The sequence below is a fragment of the Ips typographus genome, linkage group LG6, assembly GCF_016097725.1.
Source record: "Ips typographus isolate SLU linkage group LG6, UJ_Ityp_2.0, whole genome shotgun sequence".
Lineage (NCBI taxonomy): Eukaryota > Metazoa > Arthropoda > Insecta > Coleoptera > Curculionidae > Ips > Ips typographus.
Genome location: NC_138427.1, coordinates 7542118 through 7563331, shown reverse-complemented (window position 1 = coordinate 7563331; position 21214 = coordinate 7542118). Strand labels below are relative to the sequence as shown.

General features: G+C 34.6%; 3 protein-coding genes across 8 annotated transcripts; 2 read left to right on the top strand and 1 right to left on the bottom strand.

Annotated features, from left to right (window-relative positions):
- The first annotated feature begins 25 nt into the window (after positions 1–25).
- On the top strand, positions 26–3670 carry Zw10 (Zeste-white 10 kinetochore protein). The gene is made up of 6 exons (XM_081982973.1): positions 26–274; positions 935–1108; positions 1323–1667; positions 1726–2252; positions 2325–2501; positions 2584–3670. The coding sequence occupies exons 2-6, from the start codon at positions 957–959 to the stop codon at positions 3489–3491; spliced, it is 2109 nt and encodes a 702-aa protein (XP_081839099.1). The 5' UTR covers positions 26–274; positions 935–956; the 3' UTR covers positions 3492–3670.
- Positions 3671–5796: 2126 nt separating this feature from the next.
- Positions 5797–17606, top strand: gro (TLE family member transcriptional corepressor groucho). Of its 6 annotated transcripts, none has more exons than XM_081982965.1 (16): positions 5797–6325; positions 9822–9919; positions 9979–10042; positions 12048–12092; positions 12504–12641; positions 13060–13092; positions 13252–13512; positions 13661–13768; positions 13888–13953; positions 14054–14224; positions 14278–14567; positions 14627–14876; positions 15100–15357; positions 16812–17018; positions 17136–17294; positions 17351–17606. In XM_081982965.1, the coding sequence occupies exons 1-16, from the start codon at positions 6314–6316 to the stop codon at positions 17456–17458; spliced, it is 2268 nt and encodes a 755-aa protein (XP_081839091.1). In that variant the 5' UTR covers positions 5797–6313; the 3' UTR covers positions 17459–17606. The 6 variants fall into 6 exon arrangements, with proteins under 6 accessions (XP_081839091.1, XP_081839090.1, XP_081839089.1 ...); XM_081982964.1 differs by having other exon boundaries at positions 13249–13512; XM_081982963.1 differs by having other exon boundaries at positions 13201–13512.
- A 473-nt stretch (positions 17607–18079) lies between these two features.
- Positions 18080–20929, bottom strand: LOC145731268 (putative sodium-coupled neutral amino acid transporter 10). The gene has a single exon (XM_081982970.1). The coding sequence runs from the start codon at positions 20775–20777 to the stop codon at positions 18546–18548; it is 2232 nt and encodes a 743-aa protein (XP_081839096.1). The 5' UTR covers positions 20778–20929; the 3' UTR covers positions 18080–18545.
- Between the last annotated feature and the right edge of the window lie 285 nt (positions 20930–21214).

Here is a 21214-nt window from a genome sequence, read left to right as displayed (position 1 = left end):
GGCCGTACGCCGTTGGACTCGTTGGAGACAAAAAAACCTAACCTCAATTTAATGTTTTTGTTTTTTGAATTAATTTTTTTTTTGTACTTGTAAAAAACAACTGTAAAATTGTATTATAACAACCTCATAGTGTCTATATTTTCTTTGTGTGGCCACAGAAGAAAGGAAAGAAAACCCAAACTGTAACAACTTTACTTAAACTTGTTTATAACCATTGGACCTGTTCTGGGACCTGCTCTTTCTGGTTTATCAGTGTTGTGTATACAGTTTACTAGTAAGCAGGTTTATTATTACTTTACACTTGTTATGCCATTTTGGTTTAAAAGTTTTGAAACAAAGTTCGTCCCAGAGTTGGTCAGATAAATCTACACTTTAAAAATTAATTATTATCAAAGATTGGAGTTTTACTAGATAGTTCAAGTTACAAGCATTACAATATTAAAAGGATAGATAGATATTTCCACAAATTGTCTTTGCACTGGACAGATAATACAAGTAGAGTTAGAACTCTAGAAGTGTTGAATTCCTTAAGTACATTATCTCCATGTAATATTCAATATGAATACCGCAGCTGAGAAAAAGTTCAGTAATTTTACTCAAATACTGTTATATTGTCTTTTTGGAGTATAATGAACCCACTGATGAATCAAGTAATAATGAAGTGACATTTTATTACCTATAAATATATTCAAACCACATAGAAAAAATATTATTTGTTTATTCAATGTGCCTGTATTTAAAATCATTTCCTGATTCCAATTTCAAAAATAGAAAAAATGCTTCAAACTTGCTTTTGAAGATTTGAGACATGTCTTTATTGAATGCAAAATAAACAGGATAAACAAGCTTTGCTTCCCTGGAGCATTGCTTCAATACTGAAAAACCCTAATAAAGCAACCTAACCAAATAATAAACTTTCTATTCTATTTTGCAGTATATCACAAAGTTTCTCAAAAATGAGTATTGTGGCAGAAGTTGTTAAACTGGTTGCAGAAACTAAAGGCGACTTTATAGTTAAAAACATCCCAGAGCTAGAAAACACTATTGAACAATCTACTAAAGAACTCAAAACCCATATTGAAGATGTTTATTTGAAGTATTGCCGGATGTAAGTAACTGTGCTACAATTACCATTATTATGTTGTTTTTAATAATTTAAATTAATTCAGAGTGATTATTCTTAGGCTTACAGTAGTCCTGTTAATGGGTATAATATGAATATTTGTAATTTTTATTGTTTTCAATCTATTAATTGCTTATCAAACCACTTATAGTACTCTAAATAGGTCAATTTCAACTAGGATTATTTTTAATAATTTCAGGAGTGACATTAACAGTGCCTTACTAAACAAGGCAGTTAATTGTCAGCTAATAATGAAAGATCTCCAGGAAAAGGCTGATGCAATTAAAGATAAGCAGTTGAATATAGAAAATGTAACAGATAATATTAAGAAGTTGCAAATTCTAGAAGTTAAAACAAAATACTTAACAAACATAATAAGTATCTTGAATCTATTCAATGAATTTGATAAAGAAGCAACTGATGGGAATTATTTAAAGTGTGCTTCCATTGTAAATCAATTGGAAGACACCATACTTTTAATACCATCAGATGATGTTTCAACTTTTGAGATTATTGAAGGTACTTTGAGGAATAAAAAGTTTATGTAAGTTTTCATGTCACTTACATAAATTTGAATAGTGTTATACACATTTTTCTTGCAGTCTTAAAGAAAGCATGCACAATCTGTTCAAAAATAATATGGAGATAAATGATAGTTCTAAAGAGTCAACTGTTATTTTACAACTGAAAAAGTATAACAAGGAAATGGAAGAAATTATTTTAGCACTGTATTTAATAACTGAAAGAGTGGAACCTCTACATACTATGGCAAAACAACTATGGTTTCAGATTTTTACTCCAATAGTTAATAATGAAATTGATCTGTCAGTTAAAGAAAAAACCAATTCAATTTCTTTAGAACTGACCCAAAAATCTACCAATAAATCTCATTACACAGTAGTATTTAACAATTTGCAAACTGTATTGGATGTCTTGAAGACACATTTTCCATATAAAGTAAATGATGAAATGACAGCAATGGAATATATAGGCAATGACATAAGGGACAACTTGTCTGAATTGTTGATTAAAAATTGCTTGAGAGACACTATTCCTTCAGATGAAGAAGGTTTGAAACAGTATGAAGAAGTTCAAGAAGCGACTCTGGCTTTGGAAAAGTCTTTGTTAGGTAAGTCAACAAAACATTTTTCTATAATGTCACTGTTGTTTAGTGTACCTTTGAAATATTTACTATTTTTAGAAGCCCATTTGTTTGATGTATCCACGAAGTCAATTTTTAGCTATGCTAATAATGTGGATATTCTTTTTATTAACAATAAATGCAGACAATATCTAGAACAAGCCATGGAAATTATGAAGAAGGACCTACACGATATTGTTGAAGTTGGCGTTCCTGACAATGTCGAATATTTTTCAGGTAACATGTTCAGTACTAGTTAAAACATTTTTCTTCAGATTTTAAATGCCTTTGTATTTCTAATTTGCATATCACATTTCAGCTAAAACAGTACAGGAATTTCCACGATGCTCCATATCAAAAAACGTGGAGGAGCTGCTGACTTTTTGTGCAGAACTTCTTATTAAAGCATGCAATTCAGATGCACGTCCAGAAAGCGCCGGTCGACTATTCGTCACCGTCACCACAATTATTAGTAGTTACAGAACGTACGTTCCTGAACATCACAAATCCTACTTAACTACACTACCCCAGCAAATAGCAGTATTTATGAACAATTGCTATTACATCAGTCACACGTTGATAGGCTGGGAAACCAAGTATTGCGCTAAATTAAAACCGGTATTGGATCAGTGCAATTTCTTAAAAGAAATCGAATCTACATCATCTGTTGGAAAAGAGTTATTTGGAAAGTACCTTTGTGCTCAAATGAAGCAAGTGGAAGATATAATGGACGGAGCCGAACTGAACGTTGGACTGACCATCGAAAAACTATCACCCCTCACCGAAAAATGTATCAGACAGTGTTTGAGACAACAAGAATTGTTGCGTACCGTGTGGCACAAGGTACTTTCACATGAAACCTATAACAAGAACATTGGATTGGTGGTCAACACTCTGTGCAACTGTATTGTGACCGCAGTGGTTAAATTTGAAGACATCAGTGCCCAAGCTGCCGAGCAGCTCGTTGATGTAATTAAGCTGATCCTAACCAGGGCACCAAAATTGTTCACCGATTCCAAAGAAATTCTCTTGTATGTTCCTTTATGGAATAAGCTGAACGAACTGAGCTTTGTTTTAAGCGCTTCATTGGTGGATATCAGTGATAGATGGGCCAGCGGTAAAGGACCACTTGCTTTATACTTTGTAGCAGCTGAATTGGTGCATTTGATCAAAGCATTGTTTCAAAACACGGACAGAAGAGCTGAGGTTCTTAATAAAATTGTATAATAATTACACAATAATATAATTATAGTTTATTTTTTAAATACTTTCCAGAATTAATTATTACTTCTGGGTATAATAGATGTTTATATTACATGGAATACTCCGAATAAAATAATTTATCTAGGTCTAGTAAAGGCGCACTGTTTTTAAAGCCTTTAAAAATAAACTTTTTTTGGTTTTCAGCGATTTTATGTAACCAACCTGAATTTAGTACTATAGTATATCTTCAATATTAGATTGCCCTAAAGAAATGATTTGAAAAGGTTTTTTTTATTTGTGTTAGTAGTTAAACTTTTGCGTACAAAATGCAAGCAATTGGGCCACCCTGCATGTTCTCTAAAAAAACATTTCTGGGAATAGCAACTTAAAGTGGAAAAAGAACGATTTTATGGGTTCCATTTTCTATTCACGAACTTTGGGGCCTATTGTTGACCTCTTCAGGTAAATGTGACGTTAGATTGTCATTCCATGACGATCTTTCCAAACTGTATTATAACTTGCGAGCTTTTATGAGGATATTGCGATACAAACTTGCTGCTACGATAATAGGTTTTTAGGTGGTATTTGTAATACAACGAAATCGTAACAGTTGCGTGGATCATTATTGTTAAACAAACAAGATTCAAAAAGATTTATTGCCTAATCGTTTGATCCACAGTTCCAAGTAGATTAGTGTATTATCGACGTTCTTATGTCGGTTGCCAGTGGCGTCGCCGTAAAACCATATTTATAATAATATGGAAGACGCTTTATCAGTTTGTATGCCATTAGATTGTTTTAAGTATGACGGTGAGAATTTTAGTTTTTATGATAATCAATTAACATTAATACGTTTTTATTTCAGTTGGTATTCGTGTTTTCAGTATTTCAAATAACCGCTTAACTGAAATTACTAAATTATCTGGACCAGCAACACAATTGAATACATGGTACATCTCCAATAAGCTGTGTTGGTTCAGTATTTGCCATTATTGGAAGAAGCCGTGTGTGTTTTACTGCTGTTTTATGCCAGTGAGGGCTTAACGTAAGTACATTCTACAAGTCTAGTACCTATACATGTCTACTACTGACTTTTCATAGTTAAAATGGTAGGGCTAATCGTTTGGGGGATTGAGAGCTTATAAAATCAGTGCAGTCGAATCTGGTGGCTTACACCAGCACGGAGCATATTCTCATCAATGTCATCCAGAAAATCTATCTAAATCAGCAGAAACATTAACTGAATAAAGTATAACTTAATAATAGTCAGTCGTTCCTGCTCTTGTATTAAAGCGGGCGTTTTTGGCATGTTACTTTTGCGAAATGCAGAGGTTTTTTATTTTTTACACACCATTTGGTAACCCAACCTTCTAATAGTTTTACATCCGCCTTAAAAAACCATAGAGCTAGGGAATGACTATCCCAGTTTTTTCATTTTTTTGTCATAACATTTTAAGAAAAATCATAATTGGCCAGGCATTTCTGGTTATGGAGCTTTTTAGAGAAATATTGTCATATCTTAGAATAGGTACTTATATGATTACTAAACCAAAGTCCATCTTTGTGGTGTATTCTGTAAATTTTAAGGTGAATATTCTAGGGAATTTGTATTTTTGTTAATGGATAAGTCAGACAAACCGGACTAAAGATACTCTAAGATTTTGTAAATCACAAATGAGAAAATACTCTCAAAACTAATATGTATAAACATAATGTGATGTGACAGCGACATTAATTGTCAAATCACTGATTTGACTCTAGTAAAATGCTTATGTTTTGTTTCTGATACTACCCCTTTAATACAAAATAACTATTTTTCAGAATGTCACTATTCCGGAGTACCAGCTATATGTGCTTTATGAAGATTGGTATTGACTGCTGAACAGCATAGTTCTTAACCAAATAATTACCAGAAGCAGTGACTGGGAGCTTTTATATTGGCAGTTGACTGTTATAGCAGTACCAACCAGCAGAATTTTGGGATGGAAAGTCACCCACCACCTTAGGTAAGTATATCTTGATATTAAATTTTTCATCATTGCACCAATTACCATAAATTATTTGTTGACACATTTCATAGAGGTAGATGGGTTGAATGCATTTTAAATAGGTCTTTAGTAAATATAACAGCTAATGAACTGGTCGAACATAAAATAAGTGTCACGGTCGCTACAAAGAAAATTTAAGCAAACCAAGTGGCTCACTCTGTAATAAAATTTTAGACTATTTAAACTACAGAGTGGACCACGTGTAAGTGACGCCACTGTCCTCATATTGGCTTTTCTCACAATCATTTGGCAACAGGGACGCGGACAGAGGTAAACAGACCTTCGATGATTTGGGATTTGTGTTTGTGCTTTGTGCGCTTGCCGTTTTAGTTTCGGTTTGGTGGCCGGCTGTTTTACGTTTTGTCGGCGCTTAACTTTCGAAAGGGACGCTTATGGTGATATACACATTACTAGTGCTCGAGAACTACGACGCGTTGTCTATTGTTTTGGCCTACGATCTACGAGCATGCTTGTTGGCAGATGAAAATAACTTGCGGTTAAGTGAAAGCTTTTTCGGTAATTGACTGACGATTAATGTGTTGTTCGGCACGGTAACGCCGCTTCTTATTTGTGGTGATACTTGAACGATTCCAAAATATCGGGCGCATATAGCCGTGTTGCTTGGCTTTTTTTACTTTTGATTCGGTCGAATCGGTTTTTAATGTTCGGAATTGCCGAGGGCAATTAAGTGTGAAATGAAATAATAATGTAGTGATTACAGTGGCGCGACCGTGGTGACTGATGCCGAAAATAAATTGGATACTAACTAATTAAGTCACTTATCACTGGATATACCAAATGTTTAAAACGGTAGGTAGGTACTTTTAGATTTGATTTTGACTTATTCCTGTCAATAGGTTTTAAAATATTATGAATTAATACAGAGTGTCCAGATTAAAATCAAGTACATGGAGATATTGAAAACTGAGATACAAAGAAGACAAGTTGGTTAACATTTCAATTTAAGGATAAGGAAGAATGCCTAAATTGGCGTAGGCCTACAATGTTACACATTGTCTACTTTCATTGCTCTTATTGGCGCCATGTTGGTAGAACTGGGCCTACACTCTTAATTTAGACAAGCATCTTCTCCTAAATCACCAAAAAATTAAGTCACCAAAGTTATATTATAGAAAATAAACTCTCTTTAATTTAAAGATTGTGATTTTATTTTGTTTTAAAATCACAGTTGTCATGAATAGCAATAACTGAACGTCTCGATGACATAATTTGACAGTTGGTCAATATATTTGTTTTGTTAAATTACGTCATTGTAATGTCAAATTTGCTCTGACTTTAGTCTCTTTCATTATGATTTTGAAAAACAATAAAATCACAATTTTTTATTTGCCAATTATTCAAAAACGGCTTATAAAACTGTCAACATATTAGATATTTTTGGTGTAAGAAAAAAAAGATCTATCAACTCATCAGAAAATATACAGGGTGTTCCATTCAAACTTTATCAACTTTGTATTTTTTTGCACTTTTGTTACTAACCCTGTACATGATTTTAAACTGGACACTTAATTATGACTGGACACCCAGTACACCGGTTCGGTGAGAATATCTTCAAAATTTTATCTCTAATCTCTATTTCTCTCTCTATTTAAGGGTTGTTTTATGATATACACATATACAGAGAAATATCCTAATAATTAATTACAAGAGAGAGCAAGAGTTATTTAAATAAGGTGACTGGTTAATTTAAAAAAAAGGTGATACGCTACTGTTTTTTCATACATTACGAATCAGGTGCTTTCCTCATTCAATTTAGACAAAAAAGCTTTCTTGGCCTCCTTCCTGAATTAAACATAAAAAAGAACTGATCAAGGAATGATACGTTTTTTCACCAAAATTTGGTCTTTTGCAATGAACTCGCAAGGACGTCGACTTTGAACACTATAATTGAGGGGGTAGTTATTCTGGAGTCTTATGGAATGGAGATTCATTTGTTGAAAATTATACATGAATAACTGATTCATGATTTTCCAATAACCACAAGAACAAAATGACTTCTAAGAATTATGTCCATGGAAATCTATAGACAAAAATAGCTTTAAATGGAGATTTTCTGTCTTAGAAAGTCTGAGAACTAGCACCACGCAATTAGACACAATTTCACAGAATACCTATCATAGTCAACTCTCAACTATAGCATTGGCATTACACACCCGTTACCCAGTACCTAGTTTATATCATTTCATACATTGTTCTTTTTTCTAATAAAGAGAATGTATCAATACACGATTTTGTAAGTTTAGTTCAGGAAATAATAAGTACCTACTTGCTATAACAATAATGGTAGATAACGTCAACATCGAGGTCAATAATAGGTACAATCAAATTTTCTTAATAATTATTATTAAAATGGTATTTTTATCTGACATAAATACTCCTTGTTTTAATTGATCCTTTACAATGCAAAATTAGCATTATTAACACCAATATATGAAAATGACTGAGTTTTTTATTTTACTCAGTTAAGGAAGGAGAAACCACAAATAATATCTTTTCAAAGGGTTTTGTAATTGCTCTAATCTTATAAATATCCAACAATCCTTATGAATTATAATTAATATTCGATTGATCAGAGATAAAAGTGATGACAAAAATTAACAAGTATGCTTTCAAAATGATTGATCAGAATCCAACGTTTTTAATAATGTTGATATGCATTGTTGACTGACACAAATTGTAAAGATGGAATTTGCTGCGGAATTTGTTCAACAATGTTATAGGATGGTATTTTGCCCATTAATTAAATTAAATTATAAAGTAAATTCATAATTGCAAAATACAGGGTCACAATTTTAATTAGCGTTTGTTGGATTATTAATTTTTAATGACTGTTATTGCGCCGCACATGTAGCGAATACTTAAATATTTTTGGTTTCTCTGGTTCAAAATGAAATAGTCACGTTTCGGTTTTTATCAAGTTTAACATTCATGGAACTCTCCTCAATTTTCCTTAATAACGTGCTTGCGTAATACTATACGTTTTTCAATAATTTTAGCTTTTATTGGCATTGCCTTGGTTTAACGAGCTAAAGCCTAGCCATAGTGAATCATATGAAACTGCTAATTTTAGATTTTCACAACCTTTTTCAACTGTTTAGCAATCAATTCAACGTTAATTGCCGATAAATCATTAACAAGATATTTTTTTTGTTTGCCTTTAAGTATCAATACATGTCGATAATGTCGTTTTGAGTGTTACTTGCCACTTACATAGCAAACTTGCGTAATCGAATTAGTTGTATAAGTAACTATAATACTTTAAGTCGATATAATTTAATATCTTACCAAAATATTTGAAAGAATATAGGAATATATGTAATGGGGTTTAACTTGATTGCATTCTTTGTTACAAGCATTGTTTACAATAAGTTTGTTGTTCTTTAAAAGAAACCTTAATCCAAATATGCAATAAGTAGTATAAACTCAGTACAGTATGATATACATTAAAACATTTTAACTTGTAAAGATTGTCTAATTGCCTTATCCGGTTTGTTAGAAACGTGTGAATTCTCTGTGGGACAGGCTCATCTCCTACTGTTTTATTTTGTCACTACCCTTCTAGGTACCCCTGTAGGCTTTATTGTAGTATAGTCATAATTGCCATAACACTATAAAATTTCAGTTAAAAACCTTCAGTTAAAAGGACTTTTTGAGTACATTCTCGTTTTTGTATAGTAACACTCCAAGCAACACTTTTATACAGACCACATGGCTGTAATAAATTTAATTGGTAGGGGTGTCATTCAGTCTTGAAAAAAGGGTGGAATTTACTTTTAGTCATATTTTGTTAACTGGGATTAGAAATCGAATCTAAACTAGGGCGACTTATTAAAACTCAATTTGAGCCCCGCGCCGACCCCTGGATTTTACTGAACAAACAACATCTTGTAAACCCAGGAAAGCAATAAACTAACCTCCGCCAGTCCCCGATACCGAGAAGATCAATAAAACCTTAACCGACCCCCGGCTTTTATGTTATTTTTCTCTCACTCCGTCCCGTCACGAAGATTAGACACACGCTTTAACGACTAATCCCGACGACAATGGGAAAAGGGGAAGTGGTTTCCTGTTAATTCCCTAACATTTGCTTTATTCCGTTTTTAAGATTGAGGGATCGATTTCTAATTTTTTTAGTATAACCAGTTACAACAAAACAACCACTTTCCATAACGTTCATAACAAATATCCTATCCCTAGTTTTGACAAGCTCCACTTTATTGATTGTAATTATTGTTGTACTTGTTCTGACATTAATGAAAGCTAAAACTAAACATTCACTTTACAGGGACCTCCACCACAAGGTGGCCAACTCAAACTGACGGTAAACGACACTCTGGAACGGATAAAGGAGGAATTCAATTTTATACAGGCACAATATCACGCGTAAGCTTAATTTTCTATAATGATTGTTCTGTAGAATTTAAGCTGTTTTTGTTTTACAGGGTAAAACTAGAATGCGACAAATTAGCTAGCGAGAAAACCGAAATGCAGCGGCACTATGTCATGGTAAGTGAACTAAAATAACTGACAGTTTAGGATTTTTAGACACATTTTACCCAACTGTCTGTCCCTATAGTGGAAAAATTCAATTTTCATCCATAAAACAGTATTATTGCCTACTTATTATTCCATGCACATTATTGGATATTTTGTTTGCCAGTAAGGTAAAATATTCGTTTTTCCAATACCATTACATACGGCCTTTATTCGAGTACAATCTATATTATGATTGTAAAAATAAGAAGATTGAGAAAGTCCGGTAAATAATGCAAACACTAAAATATTCTGGCTTATATGAGAGGTATTATTGAAGATATTGATGGTAACAGAAAGTATACGATTCGTCGCATACTAACAACCAACAAATTTCCTCCATGTGTGTCATCTTGTCCAGGATTTGAGAGATAAGATAATATACAAGTAATATTACATTAACAAAATCCTATAGACTGTTATCATAACAATAACGTTTGCGTCAATAGACACTAAGACTAAGAATCATTATAGGTCTGTACGTAGAGAGAATCTCCAACTAGTAATCAGAGAAATAGATATATCCATTGGCCACAAGTCAGAAAACGTCATAGTCACGTGAGAATTCAACCAATAAAACTTGACATTTACTGTTTCTGAGTTGAAAACCATCAGTCAAGGATTGCCTCTGCGAACAGACCTTATTTAAGTCGGAACAACAAGGATTTTAAATGGAAAAACTTTCTAACAAATGAGTTGCCAGTGTTACTTTCTAGAACATTTCTTTGGCTGGTACAACTGACAGTGTGTTATTTCACAAAATTTTTAAAAGAAACATATGCAATTAAGTAGAACAGTAAAGGGATTCATTAAGCCCCATAACACCCCTCAGTCCAGTTCAGTTTCTTGTGAGGATATCCAAAATACTGTTTAGGTTTAGGAGATAGTTCAGTTAGCTACACTTTTTTTTGAAACCAGTAGTGTCAATTGGTTCTAATCTTGACATATTGGATTTATTGTTGAACTATGTCATAAAATCTTTATGTGGTTATAAAGGAGTACTTCTGATTTTCCAGGGGTAGTAGCTCAGCGTCTCATTTATCTTCTTCGCCTAAGAGCTCTCCCTAGTAACAACCACATCCCCTGTGTTTTTAAGCCTTAATAAAGGGTCAACCTAGTGACGGTTGTATAACTTCCCCCCTCTTATGATTGACCCTTTGTTTTAGACTTATTCTGTGTTTATTTTCCTGTGTCAGTTTCTTGATAATTGCTTAAAAATGAAATGCGAAACTGAAACTCATTTACATAACAACTTTGTACGATATGAGTTGCTCAAGAGAAGTTTTAATAGACGATTGGGCTTTAGCTTTTCCAAATTGCAATGCTAAAACCATGAGGATAATGGAAAAGCTTTAACGCTTTTACAAAAATGGAGTTTTATCCGCAGTATGTATACGAAACGCTGCTTATTAAATTCTCAGCGAGACGTCGCTTTGGGAGTCTAAACTCGGCGCGAATATCTGGAGTACATAAGTTTCGCCGTTTCCGCTTAATTCCCAGTTCGGATCACGTACAATAAGCTTGCTTTCGGTGCGGGTGACATTTATCAACCCCTAATATGAGGCGGATTTTACCGATTGCTACTGGCAAGCAAGCACACGACAAGGTGCTCGTCACATCTGATACACACAAGTGAAACGGCTGTTAATGTTAATGGTGGCTGCAGGGGCGCAGCGGTCGTCGATGTGTCAACCTTTCGGAAAAAGGGGATGGGCGGGTTTGCTCCGCTCTTCCCCCTTATTTTCCTAGAGGGGTGTATTCATTTAAGCTCGTTTCCCGACCGTTCCGTTTATACATCAGGAAATAATAATCCGTCGGACAGTAAATCGTTTCATTTGTACTTTAGGGTTGCGGAATTATGATTGTTATATGAGGGTCCGACACAAATGGGGTTGTTTCCTATACAACCCTTTGCTGATCTCATCACACTGTTACTGTATGAATATATTGCTAAATTTTGATTTTTTTTTGTTTTCAGTACTACGAGATGTCTTATGGCCTTAATGTCGAGATGCATAAACAGGTAAGGAAGGTATTTGTCACCCTAACAGAGGGCACTAACCACCCTCGAGATTTTAAATGCCAAGGGAGGTCTAGTGATACATCAATTTGAAGGTTTTTCTTTGTTGTTCCAAAATTCGTTACATTGGCTTTTCTAGTTGAACGCTAAAATACAATGATATTATTACACGTTTCGACAATAATATAAGGTCAGAACGCTGTTGCTAATACCTTCTTGAAATTGAGATAGTCTTAAAAGAGTCTCTAATTAGGTTAAATGAAAATAAGAAACATCATGTTGATGGTTTGTCTTTATTTTTTCTCATTTCTCAGTTAACCAATTGCGATCTCAGTCAATCAATCAACATATATAACAGATCAATAAACACACTCTTACAAGTCCAGAATTTTTAACATATTTTCGTTTATTTAGACTGAAATAGCAAAACGACTCAGCACCATCATAGCGCAACTAATGCCATTCCTAGCCCAAGAGCACCAGCAGCAAGTAGCCAGCGCTGTAGACAGAGCGAAACAAGTCACTATGTCGGAATTGAATGCTATCATCGGGGTAAGGGTTTGTTGATAATTAAGCTTTAATTCAAGTTTTAGCATGACGGTGCATGTCTTTTACGCAGTTGGTTATTAAATTACAGTTAATTAGAACGTGATTGAGTTACAAGTGGCGATATATAACATTTAAATAAAGTACCAACTCCAATTGGTTGTTTATTGTGTTAAGTACCACTCAGACTTGTTTGATGCACTTGTTTTTGCACCTTTTTCGAGTTTGAGTGTTATTTAAAGGAATATAGAAATCTTTGTTTTTATGTCAACCACTTATGTTTCATCATTGTCAGTTGATTATTAGCACAGGGTAGTTCAGTGAAAAGCGTATACTACGTGCAAATATTATTTTTTTTAGTTAATTTATACGCTACAGTCTACAGGGTGGAATAAGTTTTTTTAATTGTTTGTTGTTGTTCCAGCAACAGCAACAACAGGGTCTTCAACAATTGCTTGTAAGTAACGTTTAGATTATACTAGAAACTGCATGTCTCTAGTACAGTCAACTGGGTGAGGGAATTAAGTAGATTTTTTCCTCTGTGCTTTGGTTTTGACAAAAACAGAGAAGGACAACAACGGAGCCTCGATATATGACCATGGACTTGTTGCAGCAGCAAATCCACGCACAACAGCTACCTCATGCAGGCGGTCCGGGAGCGTTGCCATTAGGGCCTCATCCCGTCTTACCGGGAATGGGACCAGCACCACCAGCTGGTTTGTTGGGATTCGGTGCTGGTTTACCTCCTGGAGGCGCTCCTCATCCTGCGGTATCAAATCCGGCCCATGCGCTGCTAAAACCTGACCTACATCCACGCAGCGTTGACGAATTGAAAAGGCCGAGTAGCACCCATATGAATGATGATAGAGAAAGACTGGTATGATTTAAATGTATAGGGAATAAGAAGGGTTGCTAGAAAACCTACTTTTTTGCTTCAAAAAAGATGATAACTATAGTGGTTTTATAGACCCACCCTTTATTCCTATTTTAAGTAAACAATTAATAGGTTTTTTACATATTTGTAGAGTGCATATTCGCCGGCAGATAGAGACAAATACCGACCGAGATCGACTAGATCTTCACCTGAAGTTGATCAATCAGTTAAACGGCGGAAAGAAGACAAATCAGGTCACGTAAGTGTATTCTTAATTATATTTAGTGGTTTAATCCGGGCAGGTCGGTTTTACACTTCAAAACATGTATAGATATTTTTTGTAGAAATAAAATTCAGTAACATTTCTAATCGTTGCAGGAAAGTGATGGAGAAAAAAGTGATCAGGACTTGGTTGTTGATGTGGCAAATGATGCAGCGAATGAGGTAAAGATTAACCAGGCTTATAGTATACTTATAACAAATTTTTGTATCTACCGAAATATATATATTTTGATTTTTTATATAATATATTTTTTTATTTTAGGAGTCACCGTCCCCTCATACAAACGGTAATCACGTGATCTCAGGAAACTCAAGCGATATCCGAGAAAATGGCAACGGTAGTTCCAGTAGCGATAAGATTAAACTAGAACGACCGCCTAGTAGAAGCGGTTCCTCGTCCTCTAGGAGTACGCCATCGCTTAAGACTAAAGACGTGAGGTTTTTTTACTCTCAATTATGATGTAGGTTAGTAACACAGTTTTTTAGGAAAAACCTCTCACCCCCGGTCCAAAACCAAGACCAACCACCCCCAGTTTGTTGCCAGGAGGTTCAATGGGCGCGTCTAAAGGAGTCCCGGTTACTTTGCCTGGATCATTTCCGCCTTATCCGGGTTTGGGTGGTGCTCGAACGCCTGAACACCAAATACCCCCGTACGCTCAGCCACTACCTTACGGTCGAGTTCCACCCCCTGGACCTGCGCCTGGAGCCTACGACAACCTACATCGCCCCCCGATATTGCCATCAAATGGTATCGGGACGTTGCCTGGCAGTAAACCGTAATTTGTTTTAAAATCGGCCTTCAACCATATTAATAAAAATACTTCTTAAACTTTAGCGCGTATTCGTTTCATATGAACGGCGACGGTCAATTGGAACCCGTACCTTTTCCTACTGACGCTTTGATTGGTCCAGGAATTCCGAGACACGCGCGTCAAGTTAATACGTTGACGCATGGCGAAGTGGTGTGCGCGGTTACGATATCAAATCCAACGAAATATGTGTATACTGGTGGGAAAGGTTGCGTCAAAGTGTGGGATATTAGTCAGCCCGGTACAAAGAGTCCAGTGAGCCAATTGGATTGTTTGGTATGTACTCATCATTAAATTTAGATTGTGTAAGTCCAGTGATGCACACAATCAAGAAAAAGTATACCATTAAATATGTTCTACGAAAAGCATACTAACATGAGTGTTATACATCACTATTTGACTAAAATTGTTTATGGACTGCATTTTTGTACCTCATTATGCTTAAAACTCTACTTCTATAACGTGTCAATTTAGAAATTATTCACTGACCTCTTTTTAGCAACGGGATAACTATATTCGATCAGTCAAGTTACTCCCCGATGGGCGTACTCTTATTGTTGGCGGCGAAGCTTCTAATTTGTCTATCTGGGACTTGGCCAGTCCAACTCCAAGAATAAAAGCCGAATTAACTTCATCGGCGCCAGCCTGTTATGCTCTTGCCATCAGTCCAGATTCCAAAGTCTGCTTCAGCTGTTGCTCGGACGGTAACATCGCAGTTTGGGACATACACAATCAGACTTTAGTCCGACAATTTCAGGTACGTTTTACTCGGATTAATTTTTAAACGGTAATTGTAGTATGAGTATTAATTTTTATAGAAAGGGGACGTTTACTTACACTTTCTTTTGTGTATTGTAAGTTTTTGTTTAATAACGCTCTTTTTGTTTGCTGCTGATGTCTCATTTTAAAGAGGGTTTACGTACAAAGTCTAAGTTTAAACGGTGTAAAGTAAATAAAGATGAAAGTTTTGGAAAACGAACTAGCAAAAAGGGTTTTGCAACGGTATATAACCTTTGGTTGGTCATATGTAATATACTATGGCTTCTGCAGTGTTTAAACTAAAGCGTTCCAAGAATTGATTTAAATTACTAGAAACCCCAAGGGTCATTTTGGAAGTGCTAGAACCTTTAAATGTCACTAACAACCTTCTGAAAAGTGTCAGTAGCTTCTACAAGTGTCCTAAACCTTCCCAGAGTTGGTTTTATTTGTCGGGAGCCTCTAGAACCGTGTTGAATGTGCCAAAGACCTCTAAATGCTACTGAGAACTTTATGAAAAGTACCACAGCCCTCTACAACTGTCTTAAACGATCACAGAGCTGTTTTAAGTTGCCAGAGACCTTTAGGATCATTTTGACACTTCTAAGCAGTCTTAGACAGGGCATAACAGTTCGAAAACTTTTGACAACGGTCGGAAATCGCTACCGGATCCTACAGCTTATAATGAAGGGCAAAATAGAAGGCCGCAGGGGCGTAGGAAGATAACAAATCGCCTGATTAAGGAACATCGGGACTGGACAGGCATACATAGCGCCGAACAATTGTTTAGAGTCGCTGAATGTATCTGCCAGAAACTTCTAAGTGCTACTTACAACTTTCTGAAAAGTGCCAGGAGCGTCTACAAGTGTCTTTAAACCTTCCAAGAATTGTTTTAAATTGTCAGGTGCCTCTAGAACCATTTTGGAAATGCCAGAGGCTTCTACAAATGTCTCAAACCTTCCAAGAATTATTTTAAGCTGTCAAAAGTTTCTAGATCTATTAAGAAAGTATCAGTGGCCTCGAAATAATACTGCAAACCTTCTAAAAATTGCCAGAAGCCTCTGCAAGTGTTCTACACTTTCTTCTTTCTAAGAACTGTTCAATTATTGGTATATAAACTTTGTTTGGTGCTACAATAAATCCATGGTTTACGATGGTTCATATCTTTATTCATTTCAAAGTTATAAAATCGAGGGATGCATGGCAATGAGCAAATCTTATTTTAAGAAAACTGCAATTGCATAATTTTGCCTTGTAACTCCTTAGGAAAGGCAAACACCTTTACACAACCTTGTAGAGGATGAACAACTTTTCTAATCTACACTTTTTTGTCGCTCTTCAAATAACGCAGCTTACCTCAGTCGAAATGGAGTTAGTTTTAAAAAATCATTTTGATACCTGTCACATTTTCCTCTCTGTCGCTATTTGTGTTTTATCAACTAAACATTTTTACAGGGACACACCGACGGAGCCTCATGTATAGATATTAGTTCGGACGGTACAAAACTTTGGACTGGTGGGTTGGATAACACTGTACGGAGTTGGGATTTACGAGAAGGAAAGCAATTGCAGCAGCACGATTTCAGCTCGCAAATCTTCTCTTTAGGGTATTGTCCAACTGGTGAATGGTTGGCCGTTGGTATGGAAAATTCACATGTCGAGGTATGTTTTCATGTGGATTTCAGTCTCAGATGTAAAACTAAAATCGTGAATTGAACTAAACTTTGATTTAAAGGACCAACAAGTTTGTTCCTCTATATAACTGTTTTTTTTTTGTAGGTGCTACACGCAAATAAATCAGATAAATATCAACTGCATCTACACGAAAGTTGCGTTCTGAGTTTACGTTTTGCTAGTGGTGGTAAATGGTTTGTATCGACAGGGAAGGACAATTTGTTAAATGCTTGGCGGACGCCATACGGTGCCAGTATTTTTCAGGTACCTTTTATGACTGCATTTTTTTCGTTTTTTTTTTTAATATTTTATACTTTTAGAGTAAGGAATCATCGAGTGTACTTAGTTGTGATATCTCAGCGGACGATAAATACATCGTAACCGGTTCCGGTGAGAAAAAAGCCACAGTCTATGAGGTGATATATTGAAACAGTATTTGATGACAGGAACTTACGTGTAAAGGGTTATACTTTTGCATTTTCGTCTCTTCACGACTGTACCATTTAAAATAACCTCTAAAATTTACATTTTTACGACGCAAAATGAGATTTAAAAAAATAAATTAATGTGACCTTCCGTTTTTTATTTTGTTTTGTTCCCAAGCAACAGAACACTTTTATGAAAGTTTATTGAGAAAATAGTTAGTGAATTCTGTTGATTTGAGTTACAACGGTTTAAAAATATGCATTTATGAAATGTAACAAAATGATCCAATGTTAGAAGAGAAGAGAGATCTTACAGTCTCATAAAAATCACACAGAGTGATCTATGCATCTCACTTTATAGTGACCATATTTTTAAATAGAGGAAATATTGAAATTAATTTAAGTCCTAAATGGTAAATAAACTTTTCTGGGTACATTTAGTGCTGCAGTCAATATCTGGAAACATACTTCACACTTTCCAGAAGATGTGTGTGGGTGTCTCTATCTGGTCAACAAATTTCTTACGATTCTGCACGAATTTTATGAGACTTCCTAATATCATTGCCATTAATGTAAGTTATGATTAGCATATGCTGTTTCAACTGCCATCAACAAAAAGACATCTGAACAAAATATCATTTTAATTTCACATTAACAGTCAAATACTTACATACCCTAAGGCATATTGTATGAGTCTTGTATGCATATCACAAATCATATCTATAATACTATACAGGTTTTCCAGTTTGTAGAAGAAATTAAAACTTTCTTCCACTACAAAAAATACAAGATTTATTAGACTGAATAATAATCTAGGAACAAATGTAACAATTTATAGAACAGCAAAAAATAAATATACTTTACCTAGGCGTATCAGTCTGTAAAGTCCATAAACTAATAACTATGTACAAAATAACAAAACTTTATTTTAAAGAGTTGTATGCAGAAAGTGTGTTTTGTTTTATATTCCACTTGCATTACAGACATATACAGAACTTATAATACAGATCCCTATGAGATTGACGTAATAAATTTGTATTTACATGTATGATTACTTTTATTATAATTTTGTTTGTGACTTAGGCATATACTATAAAAGGTCCCGTTTAAGGGCATTGACATCATTATTGGACTGAGTTTTGTTCAATGTACTGGAATTTTTTTCAACTATTTTACCTACATCAGTGTTTGGTTGGACCGAATTCCTTAAAGGTAAAGGCAGCATTTTTTCTAGCAGATTATTCAGTTTTTCACTTTTTTGCCGCAATTCACTCTCAACCAGTTTTTCTTTGTTATTGCTGCCATTTGTTTCTACAACCTTGTTATCTTTTACGTTTGTCTGTTTTATAACTTTTGGTTGAACACTTTCTTTCAACTTGTCAGTGTCTGCATTGTCAACTAAATGAGTCAAGTTATTTTCTTTAATTTTTGCCTGTAATAAATTGTTCATTAACTTTAGTTCTTCAATTTTCACTTGTTCTTCTCTCTTAATTTCGTCAGCTTCATTTTTTAGGCTTATGTTACCTTCCAGTTTAGTTTCCACATCTTTTTCCAATTTGGCCACAATTTTTTCATTCTGATTTATGTCCCCACTGATTTTTTCTATTGCTTTTAAAGCAATATTCTTAATTTCCTTTACTGCGTTAATTTCCGCCTTCAACTTTTCCTCTTCCTCTTTCTTTTCCTGTTGTTTCTCAATCACTTCAATTAACTTTTGTTGTTGTTTGACAATTTGTTCTTGAACTTCGTTTTGCTTCTTTATTTTATCTATCAAAATTTGATGCTCTTTTAAATGAGAATCATTGATTTGTTCTTTTTGTTCTAGAAGAGTTTCTTTTTCATCTTTTTTAATGGCTTCAATATCAACATTGTCATTTTTTACATTTTGTTCTGCTTTAATCAATTCAGGGGGCTTAATTTCGTTTTGTATCTTAGGCATTTGAACCTCCTTTGAATGTGGTTCAGGTTGAGAGTCCATAGGTTCAATAGGTTGGGGAGGTTCATGACGAATATCTGGGCCAATGGTTCCCTTAACAACTACTTCTATTTTAGTATCATTTAAAATTGGAAGTAACTTGGCAATGTTAACTTTTTCAGGACTTATTGTTGAACTTCTGACAGAGACTATATGAGCATTGCCTAAATTGTGTACATTTTCATAAGTTCCTAAAATCATAAGGATTACTCCAATAACTAACATTAACTTAGCCAGCAATCGCTCATTAGTCTCCTTCTGAGAAATTGATATAAAACAAAGTACAGGAAACAGTGTGCAAATCATAATTCCTATAGAAGAACCCACTAAAGCTAAAACAAATTCAATATTTGGAATTAAAATTCCAATTACCAAAGAAATGAAAACTATTATTAAAGTAAGGGTTTTAAATTTACCTTCAGGGATGTAATCACTAGTACCATCTTGAATACCTTGTTTGTACATTAAAGAATAGAAACTAGCTCTGCAAGGAAAGATTACTAAAGGAAAACTAAAGGCAACAGACAAAATAAAACCCATCTTAATAATATTAGTTAACAGTGAAGGTGTAAAACTTAACAAAATGTTTCCAGTAAAGTCTTGGTCTGCAAATGCAATGTAGCCAAACAAACCTACAAATAGATACACCACAGTACAAATATTTATAGCACTATTAGTAACTTGGTTCATTTTTTCTAAACTAGGGTTTTGTACAATATGGTAAATTTCAAATAACTGGGTTTGACAGGACAGAGCAGTAAAAAATATGGGTAAACATTGCAGTATACCAGCTGGTCTCCAAAAGTCCACCTTACTGATCCAATCACTAAAAACTAGATGAGGAGCAGCATCAATCACAATTTTTATCACCAAACAAATATAGAAACCAATTGTTGCTTTAGTCACACCAGCCAAACTGTCTATATTCCTAAGGAATCCTAATGGTAGGACACAAAACAAAGTAAGCAAAATCAAAATTGTTAGCCGTAAAGTGCTTGAAGTATTTTGGCCAGTCACTTCAGCCACAAGTTCTGGTCCTAAATCTCCCATCACAATGAAGAAAGCTATGCTGGTTCCAATTAAAAACCCTATTATTCCAATCTCAATCACAAACTTTCCTAATCCTCCAAATATGTAGTAGGCAAGGTATTCAAAGTTTTTTCTGCGGGCTATTATAGCCGACTTGATGAGGAAGTAACAGGAGAGTCTTGATATTAGACTGCTTAACAGGAGAAGTACAATTGCCAGAAAAATCCCACATTGTTTGAAACAATATGGCATTGCCAGAATGCTTACTCCAATTATGCTGTTGGCTAATGTCAACACGTATCCACTGTGACTTTCCATCTCATTATGCCTCTAAGACACTTTGCACTACATTAACTCAATTATGCTAGTATTTACTGAAGTTTTTGCAGTCAAACACCAAAATGTTAAAATCGTAAACATGTAAACATATTGAACTTTGTTTAAAGTGAGGTTAGAGTTCTCAGTGAAGACAATTGAGTGTGACGTCACGCAGGCAATTTTTATTCATCTGGCATTTGTCATCTTGTTAACGTCACAAAAGTCCGTATGTCAGTCGCCATATTTATTTTTCAAGCAGTATACATTCTACCGTTTTTCGTAATGTAGTAGATTAGTTTGATTTTCTTGCAAAGACAAAACTCACAAAACAATTATGTCATATTATAATTATAAAAAACACTTGTTGTATAACTGCAAAAAAACCTACATTGAAGCACTGTCAGTACTGAAGTTGTGTAGGAGATAACTTGCTGTCT

Bases quoted from the DNA above. Each gene is read 5' to 3' on its own strand.
- Zw10 (XM_081982973.1), top strand. From the start codon at position 957: ATGAGTATTGTGGCAGAAGTTGTTAAACTGGTTGCAGAAACTAAAGGC. The intron at 1,109-1,322 runs GTAAGTAACTGT...TAATAATTTCAG, and splicing joins TATTTGAAGTATTGCCGGAT to GAGTGACATTAACAGTGCCT. The intron at 1,668-1,725 runs GTAAGTTTTCAT...TTTTTCTTGCAG, and splicing joins TTGAGGAATAAAAAGTTTAT to TCTTAAAGAAAGCATGCACA.
- gro (XM_081982963.1), top strand. The intron at 12,093-12,503 runs GTAAGGAAGGTA...TCGTTTATTTAG, and splicing joins ATGTCGAGATGCATAAACAG to ACTGAAATAGCAAAACGACT. The intron at 13,513-13,660 runs GTATGATTTAAA...ACATATTTGTAG, and splicing joins ATGATGATAGAGAAAGACTG to AGTGCATATTCGCCGGCAGA.
- LOC145731268 (XM_081982970.1), bottom strand. From the start codon at position 20,777: ATGGAAAGTCACAGTGGATACGTGTTGACATTAGCCAACAGCATAATT.